This window comes from Nelumbo lutea, chromosome 5, assembly GCF_056320005.1.
Source record: "Nelumbo lutea isolate HS-2025 chromosome 5, American lotus-T2T, whole genome shotgun sequence".
Lineage (NCBI taxonomy): Eukaryota > Viridiplantae > Streptophyta > Magnoliopsida > Proteales > Nelumbonaceae > Nelumbo > Nelumbo lutea.
This window is the reverse complement of record NC_142688.1, coordinates 47,912,968-47,922,680: the sequence shown is the minus strand read 5'-3', so window position 1 is coordinate 47,922,680 and position 9,713 is coordinate 47,912,968. Positions and strand designations below refer to the sequence as shown.

The following is a 9,713-nucleotide window of genomic DNA, read 5'->3' as shown; positions in this document are numbered from 1 at the left end:
TTCTTATCTTCTATCAATGGACCAGATAGTGGTTTAATCCAATATAAATTTATTATGGATGGACCAGGTCCAATCTAATATGTCATATTGCTCCGTCCAGTCCATTCAGATTTAATATGTCTTATTGGTCCATCCAAATGGATTTTGATTTGGACAGAATTCAACCCAAATCCGGTCCATTAACACCCCTACTTTTATGAATTGGATATAGAAAGGTTAGATACTTTTCTATGGAAAATATCAACTCGATCAGGAATAAAACACTTATTCCAACTAATGGCAAGATCTTCCTTCTCTGAATCGGGGCACAAACTTCCAGCAATAAGTGAACTTATGGGTAAGAGAAGTCATGGTCATAGAATCACACATGGCTTGTCTTGATTCACGTTGGGTTGTGTTGGTTAAAGAAGAGGGCACCAAGCCAACTTGGAGCCTCTTGTTGATACAGAAACTCCCGGAGAGCATAATCTTCTGTTTCACACCCGTCAATCTCACAAGCATGGTAGAATCTATGGTTTCACAGCCTAAAATCCAGAAAAGTCTAAACAAGGAACAAAATTTGCATGTTTTATTCTATTTGGGCTCCATTTGTTTGCAATGCTATTTCATATGCACTCGTATACATATATGCATGAGAGTGTAAATTCTAGTTCACTTTTACTTGAGGTTTTATTTTGCTTTAGATTTTACAATATATTCAGTTTACATTTCAATTAAACAAAAAGTAAAATTCAAAATAAAATAAATCAGAAATTGCATTCAACTCATTTGCACTCCCATATTTCTTCACCAGTCCGAATGAAATTGTATTAGGCCTTAATAATTTTGATCTTTGACTTCAAGGAGAAAAAGGGTACAACAAGGAAAAGCACACACAATAACAACCCTTCTCAATTTTGTTGATTCAAATGGTTTTCTTATTTTTAATTTTATTCATCTACAGGTCCACTGTCCTTGGCATGTTTTGTAGTGGAAAGTGGAATCAAATCCTTCTCTCTGGCCGATTGAATGGCCCCAATGTACATGTCTTCTAAACTGTACTTGTACTTGAAACCTAGGTCCTGAAGCTTTTTAGATGAGAAAGGAACAACTTCCAAGCTTTCATCCACATCCTCAAACCTGTAAAATAATCATCTTATTAGAATAATAACACTAAAAGTTTTTTTTTTTTTTGGTAAAACACTAAAATAAAGCTCAGCAACATGTAAAATTCAATAGAGCTCATACCAATAAGGAGCACACAGAAGATAAAATTAGATGGCTTTTGATCATTCAACTAACTAAATTTTTGGCGCATATAGCTGTGCCAAACTCCATAAGAGTAGCTTATGTATTTGGATGTTTGGACCATTGATCCCCAAATTTAGAGCCCATGTTCTGAGGCCCATAATTAATATAAATTAAAAGAAAAGGGAAAAACACCTTCTGTAAGTACTAATCATATTTCTCATAATATATAAGCTAGCTAAGTCCACTCAAATTTGATTCATGTTTGTTTAGCCAAATGAGCTCAAATTCAGACTCAAAGCTTGGGTCATTTTATAGCCCTATCTGTGTCTTTATATTGATGATAAGTTAGAGTTTTATATAGAATATTGTCTCATATTCCAGCCAGGCATGCTATGTATAAAAAGATATCAAGGACTTACTTGGATGGGATATAGTATTCTGGAAATTTCTCTTTCAGCATTTTTGCAAGTCCACTTATGGTAGAATCGTGAGATGAGCAAATATATCTTCCCTTCACTTCAGGGTGCTCAAGCAAGTAAACAAGAGCATTGCAAAGGTCATCCGGATGAACGAAAGAGCATTTCTTTAAAAGTGGGTAATGACATTCAGTCCCTGTGAAGAATTGTGATGAGCAAACTAAACAGCTGAAAAGAGGAAGAGAAGAATATACCGATAATAATAGTAACAATGAATTATACATATGACAACAAAGAAGAAGAAAATGGGGAAGAAGATATTTCATGGTGACAACAAACCATACCAGTGATCAGAGCAAATGCCAAGGCGATGCCGGTTGGCATCCATGGCACGATAACTGGCCCAACCACAAGGGCTACTATGACGCTGATCAGATCTATATTGTTTTGCTCAGCAAATTCCCAAGCTGCTTTTTCCGCCAATGTTTTAGAGGCAAAATACATCTGAACATGGAAAATACATCTGAACTTGTAATTGACCCAAACTTTGCTTTAGAAATGAACTGAGGGAGTACAAATACAAATAGGTGGAGTGTAAAACCTTATATTTTATATTATTTTGTGTATATTTGTATTTATACACTTTCCAAACTGAGTCTTATATGCAGAAAATTAACAATAAACAGGCAGAAAGAAATGACCCCACTGGCGATAAAATGGTTTGAGTTGACCTGTTTTTGATGGGGTCATTCTCTCAAAGATCCACAATTGAAAATAAATCTGACCATCTGTCACTATTAGTAAAATAGACCGAGAGGACTCAAGTACATGCATTTTCCTTCAGGATATGAACCCAGAATGCATTGATTTGCAGTGAGAATCGGAATGGGAATGTTCTATTCTCCAACCTGTTTGTTCAAATGAAAATCGGAATCGGTTGGAATGAATCCTTATTATCAAGGGAGGGGGAGAAAATGGTCATTATCTCAAATGGGATTCCACCAGGAATGGGAGTTGGATTTCGATTCTGCCCAACTGAACAGTTAGATTCCAAAAACCCCTATTCCATGAACCAAATAGATCCCGAGCAGCATTGGTTCGTCATATATGAATATGGATTTGTAATTGGTTGGATCCGTTTCAGATCCAATCCATTTCATGGCCTATTAACTAAAGAAATTTCTTTTTGGAGCAGCCTGATTTAGGCTTTGTTTGAATAAACTTTTGCTTTTGAGTTTTGGGCCATGGAAAACAAAATTGAGCCAAGACCGCTGCTATTGATGGGAGCACCAATCCCTACTTAGAGTCTTAGACCTTGTCGGTCAATTTTTTTTATGAGAGCTTGAAGGAAATGAGATGCTCACCCATCCAGGCATCTTAGTCCTCCTGACGAAATCTATGTCACTCCAGTGGCTCTCATCATACATGGGAGGTGGGTGTTCTTGCCTCATGACCGCTGCTATTGATGAAGTGAAGACGATTCTCTTAACTGTTTTTGCCTTGGCACAAGACCTCATAACATTCAAAACCCCATTGATGGCTGGTTTTATTACTTCATTCTGCAAAATACATCCATATTTTACAAAGCAGTAACAAAGTTAGAATCGTCTTTTCGGTTTGCGAAGAGTGCAAATACAAGATCCAGAAAAAACAGTATACAAGGTTTGTATTTGAATTATTCCCAAATTGAACCTTAGGGTGTGTTTGGTTGCCATTCAAATAAGTTTGCAATGATGCAAAACCATGGCAGTGCATATGATTTGAGTGTAAATTCTGATCTATTTTTATTTCAAATTTTAGCTTTTCTTCGTTTGATTGCAGTACAGATGAAGTAAATTAAGACATGTAGCAGAATAAAGAAAAATCCAAAACAAGGTTAAACAAGAATGTGCACTTTTTACATTTGCACTCCCATGCATTTGTGCAACTAAATACAGCCTTAGGTTCCCATAAATAATCAACCCTAAGGCCTTGCTCACTTTTAGTAACTGATTTACTTTGGTAAATGTACTCACCCAGGTAAGTGTTTCCCAAGTAACAATATCTTGGTAAATGCGCTTACTTGCATTTTTTCATTAAATTTATCTTGGTAACTTCATTTTTTAAGGACATTTTTTACCAAAAAAATTACAATATTTAATCTCCACTCGAAAAAGTTCACTTACCTAAGTAAGAAATGAGGATTTCTTACCCTAGTAAAGGGTACCCATGGGAAATGTGATCATTCATGGCACCAAATACCGTTACCAACAACGAACACAGGATTGTTAGTCAATAGGAATAACATAATTTCATTTACACAAAAACCAGACTTAAGCTCGAATCTGTTCTTTCATTCATTTGTTATTATCCTTTTGTCAAGGTTGTAGTATCAAGTCCGGACCTCCTGCCCACAAAAATTCTGTTCATGTTTATCAACATCTTATTTTCCTACATATAATACAATGCACAGGATGATATTATGTGGGTAAAATTCTTATGGGCAGGAGATCCGGAGATCAGGAGTTTTAGATTCGCTTTGGTTTATTTTATTTATTTGTTAATGTTCTTTCAAAAATCCTGAATAGTTCTCAATCTACCACTGAGCTGAATTCCAAAGTCTGTTGGATTGCCATTGCTCTCTAGTTTTTTAATTAAGAATGCTCATGTTCAGTGGGTCTTATTGTCGGTAAGGAGGATAGCGAATTTCTTATTTAAATGACCCCACTAGCTAGTGTTGGTCACATGGGTTCTTGTCAAGCTATGAATCATGATATATACTATCATACCTAACGTTCCTTCTTTTTTAATTAATTTGAATGTAAATACATGTTAAATGTGACGGTGAAGTTGCTTCAAATGAAGAGTTATATGTGTTTATCATCTTTCTAAAAATTTTAGTATATGTATGACATGAATGCTACAGATACAATACTGTTTTCTCTATTGATGTGTGAGTTGGAAGCACTATTTTTTTTTGTTTGCAAACTTTGCTGTCAAGTAAGATATTTCCTAGAGCAACAGTAATATTTTATGTTTGGTACCAATGCTCTAGGAAAAGTTTTCAGTAGTGGTACCTATTATCCAGTGCCATGTCATGTCCCTATTACTGCCACCTCATGCCACTGTTGGCAGTAATGAGCTACAGTTCCAGGAAACGCCAAATTTGGAGCTCTAAGCCATGCCTTCCCGATATCCAAGGCATGACTTAAAGCACTGTTTTTATAGAAAAACAATTCTAAACAAATAGGCATTTCCAGGAGCATCGTTTTTCCAGTCGGGGTTATTCATAAGAAGACCTAACCTGACCAAACCGACCAACCCAAGTAGGCCTGGTTTTCTTTAGCACCGGTCGGTTTCGGGTTATAAAAAATCATAAACCGATGATTCGGTTTAGTTTTGGTTTTCATATCGACCTGAACTGAACCGACTTAGTAGTTAGTTCCTAGTTAGTAGTTACAACCTACTTAATTCCTACTTAATTAAGTTGTCTCTATACTAGTTACAACCTAACTTTAAGTTAGGTTGTACAACAACTAAGTCACCACTAAGTAGAGCCAAAACCGACCCAAACCGATTCAAATCGATTAGGTCGGTTTTACTTAACACATAGTCGGTTTCGATTTCAATTTCAGATAACCCAACCAGATTGGGTCGGTTGGAAAAACATCAGTAAACCGACTCAACCCGACCCGTGAACAACCCTATTTCCAATGTGGTGTTGATGTGTCGTTTTTTCTGCAAGAGGGAGGGAGAAATTTGTTTGGAAAAATCCTGTTAATGCGGAGCTTTTGTTTTGGCTATGAACAAAAAGGCTCTGGATTTGAACAAGCAGAAAAATCGGATTTCTATTTTGACTTGATTTGGTTTGATGCTAAAAATATGTTGAACAATTTTCCTTTGGTTCTCCTTTCCTTTCTTGGAACTCTTCTATCTGCGTGGATGATATTAAAACTTTAAACTCTGTTTTCGTTGCGCTCAGTTTAATTTTATCCATAGGACACGAAATGGGGCTGCCCACACCAGCTCATGCAGACGCACTTAGATAAATCTTCGCTTTCTATCCTCTTCCTGTTAGTAATTTTACTGTTTACATATCAAAAATAAAAATAAAAAGAACAAGAAAGAAAGAAACTCTGACCCCCATTTACCGAAAAACGAAAGGAGTCCAAGTTTGATCATGTCTTTGCTATTTGGGCATTTATGACAGGAGTTTTAAGTCAGATTGGGGCTAGCCCAGCCAACCCTATAGTTCCATACTTTGGGTTGAGAACTTGAGACAGATCTAGACCCATAGTTGGTTTAAGGTTTTTTTAATCGGTTCAACTGTTTATACCCCTATCAAGCCATAAAGAGGGATTAATTTGGGCAGGTCCAATCTTTTTGGTCTAGAAATGTATGGATGATTGGATGACCATGCCGGAAATTCTTAGGCCTTCTGTGCATGCATCTTTAGGCCGAGTGCGGTGGTAATCCTAATCCATACTCTAGAGTTGAAATTTACACCATGAATGAGGATACGCAGAGGAAAACGAAGGCCACTATTGTTCCACAAAGGACGGTTCCATTCGAAAAAAAAAACCTAGAATTAGGTCAAGGTCTATTGGGCTAGCTTTAACTAATTGGCTTGGGACAGATCTATTCAGCCCAATTTACAGACCAACTTGGTCTTAGGCTTGGTACCATGGAAATGGACTGTTCTACTTTGTCCATCTTCATTCTCACTTTTAGACTATTAGTAGTAAATCTCTCACTCACCTCGGGGTCCTCGGACTCAATTTTCACGGGACTGGCGAGATGGAATACTCCTGTGCAACCTTGGATGGCTTCATCAAAGCTTCCTTCATCGTCAAGGCCGGCCTTCCATAGAGTCAAGTGTGTCTTAGCTTTCGGCAAATGTAACAAATGGTTCACCTTCTTTGTGTTGTCTACACAACTCTCGTGTCAAACCATGCAACAATCAATTTCTTATTACTCGTAACACGAAATAAAAATATAAAGAACAATTAAAGAAGAAATTAAGGTTTGAAGACGAAACTGGGATCGCGCACGGTGGCCTTAACAACGTAACCCTGATCGAGAAGCCTCATAACAAGCCATGCTCCGATGTAACCAGATGCTCCAGTTACACATACTGTGCCACGTTCAGTCTCTGCTTCCATGGCCAACAAGATGAAGGAAATTACAAGAGATATAAGTTCTTTGTAGGATACCAATATAGAGAAGCACAATGAAGTGCAATCACACCCAAGTCCCAACTCTCTGTCTGATCAATATTTAATTATTAAAGCTTCTATATATCCCTACGCATTTGAGGTCCGTTTTTACTATGACGTGGGCCTCACTAACTTACACAAAGTGAAACAATATAGCTATCCATCTATATATATACACTGGTCATTACTGATCATTATTGAAATCTAGGGACTATTAATGAAAGCCAATTAAATTGGGTTGGGGAATTGATTACTCGAAATCTATTGACTATTAGTGAAAACTAACTAAATTGGGTTGTATTGGTTTGGGTTGATTTTTGGTTTGTTCAATTGGTTTAAAAGATTATATTGAAAACTTAATTTTAAATTTAAAAATTATATTAACATTATTAAAAATAAATTTATAATATAAAATATTTAGGACTAAGAAATATGAGAATTTCCTCACTTTCCCATATTAAAAAATTATATTTAAAATATAAAAATATTAATATATATTTGTGATTGGGTCATTAGATTTTGGTTAATTTACAAATGGCCATAGCAAAACTGATCCCAATATCAATAAGAAATATTAGAAACTGAGCAATTCAGGTTGGTTGGTTTCATCAGTTCGATGAACAAGCTTAGTTAAAATAAATATTATTATTTTTGTATTGCAAAAACTTATTAAAAGTATTATAAAATATAAATAATTAATCATTATTTAAAAAGTTAGAAATATAAAACAATTGTATACTCTTATGTGTTGTATTGTTTAACTTTCCTTAACAAATCCTGGGCATCGCACGAGTCCCTGCTAGTATATATTAAAACAAGAAAGATTAGAAGTTTCTTCTTTTTTGAATTTTTTAATTTTTTTAATCCATGTCATTTTCAAAACTACCTATTAGAAATTTTACTTTCCATAAAAAAAATAATCTCTCTATCTCTCACACGTTCCAATAGCCTAAATAATTTAGTATCCTAAAATTTCTCCTAAACAACCTCCCCCACTATCCCCAACTTTCTCATAAGTTATTTCTAATTTAGTATAGAGTTTCTCTCCTAAATTATCTCTAATTCTTATTTATCTTCTCCCCCACTTTTTATCTACATCCATCTAAAGAAAGTTTGAATTAAAAAATTTAAGAATTATTTAAATGCTCTAACAAAATTATATAATAACTTTAAAATATTTATTAAAAAGACAAAAAAATAATTATAATTGATTTAATAATATTTATATTATTAATAATTATATATTTTTACAAAATTCATCACAAAATTATGTACAAACAATGTAAATTATGCTTTTTCTGGATTATTCAAAATTTTATTCAAATAATAAAAATCTAACATTAAAAATGAAATATTAATCTAACATTAAAAATGAAATATTATTTAGTAGTACTATAATTTTATGGATTATTAAATTCAACAAATAATTAATATTTTAAAATTTAAGCAATGACATTATTTCAAAAAATAAATGATATTGTAAATAAATCATTTCATTTATACCTATTAATAATTATAGAAAATAACTTTCAAAAAACTAATATTTATTAATAATAATTTTAAAACTTAATCTTTATTTATTATATATTTATCTATACTAAAACTAATATTTATTGTATTTCAATAATTGTTTATTGTTTTTTGTGATAAATATATTTTCACTAGTTATGTATAAATTATTTTTCTTTTGTCATTTAATAGAAAATTTTCAATAATTATTGGGGTTTAAGCTACTATTATTTAGCCTTTTAAATTCAATTTACTGTGTATTTTTGCTATAAATTTTTAATAATTATTGGAGATTAAACTATTGTTCACAGGTTGGTTTGGTTCTATTGTAGGTTGTTTGGCCAACCAAATCGACCTGGTCAAGTTGGGGGGTTGGTCACTCAAGTTATATCGGTTTAGGTTAATTTTTGGTTTGGTCGGTCGGTTAAAAAATTTAAACTTAAAATATTAAATTTAAAATTAAAAATACAATGGCATTATTTAAAAAATAATTTTAAAAATTAAATTTATGATACGAACTATTTTAGCCTAAGAAATATTAGAATTTTTTCGCTTTCCCATATTAAAAAATATTAATATATAGGTCATTCAATTTTAGTTAGTTTACAAATGGCTAAAGTGAAATTAATCCAACCCAATCGGGTTGGGAAATCAAAACCGACTAGAAATACTAGAAATCGGGTTGGTCAATTTCATTAGTTTGATTTGGAATGGCAACGGGGTGGAGTGGGTATGAGGAGCCTCTCCCCATCTACGTCTTTGTCCCCATCCCCGCTAACGAGGACAAAGTTATCCCCATCCCTATCTCCACGGGAATCCCCATTCCATGTGATTCTTTACAATGTCAACCATAATGTTTTTGTTTTTTATTTTATTTAAAAAATAAAAAATAAAATAATTAAAATTTACAATCTTATTAGAAAAGATTCTAATATATTCAACCATATTTTAAAAAAATATTAACATATATACATATATAAATGTATGCATATATATATATACATATATATTAGCAAGGATCCCATGGGGAAGGGATTGGGGTCCACGTGGGGCAAGGAGTGCTCTCCTCGTCCCTGCACCATCTCCACCAATAAGGATGAAAATTTTCCCATCTCCGTCCCCGTAGGGGGGAAATTAATCATCCCCATCCCCACCCCATTCAAGGCAGATCCCCATGAGGATTGGGCAAATGGGGAAAATAGCCATCCCTAAGTTTGACAGACAACCCTATCTAAAATTAATTATTGTTATTTTTGTATTATAAAAAAAAATTAAGAGTAGTATATAAAATATAGATGATTATTAATTATTATATAAAACAATTGTATACTCTTACACATTTCTATTGTTTATCTTTAACTTA

At 33.6% G+C, this 9,713-nt stretch overlaps 1 protein-coding gene across 1 annotated transcript; it reads right to left on the bottom strand.

Moving 5' to 3' along the window:
* Window positions 1–781: 781 nt before the first annotated feature.
* LOC148852215 (bifunctional dihydroflavonol 4-reductase/flavanone 4-reductase-like) lies at window positions 782–6,980 on the bottom strand. Its single transcript, XM_088942619.1, has 6 exons — window positions 6,664–6,980; window positions 6,384–6,553; window positions 3,011–3,205; window positions 1,991–2,150; window positions 1,650–1,842; window positions 782–1,119 (listed from the first exon to the last, which is right to left on the bottom strand). Exons 1-6 carry the CDS (start codon window positions 6,785–6,787, stop codon window positions 930–932), a joined length of 1,032 nt encoding a protein of 343 aa, XP_088798745.1. The 5' UTR covers window positions 6,788–6,980; the 3' UTR covers window positions 782–929.
* Window positions 6,981–9,713: the final 2,733 nt, after the last annotated feature.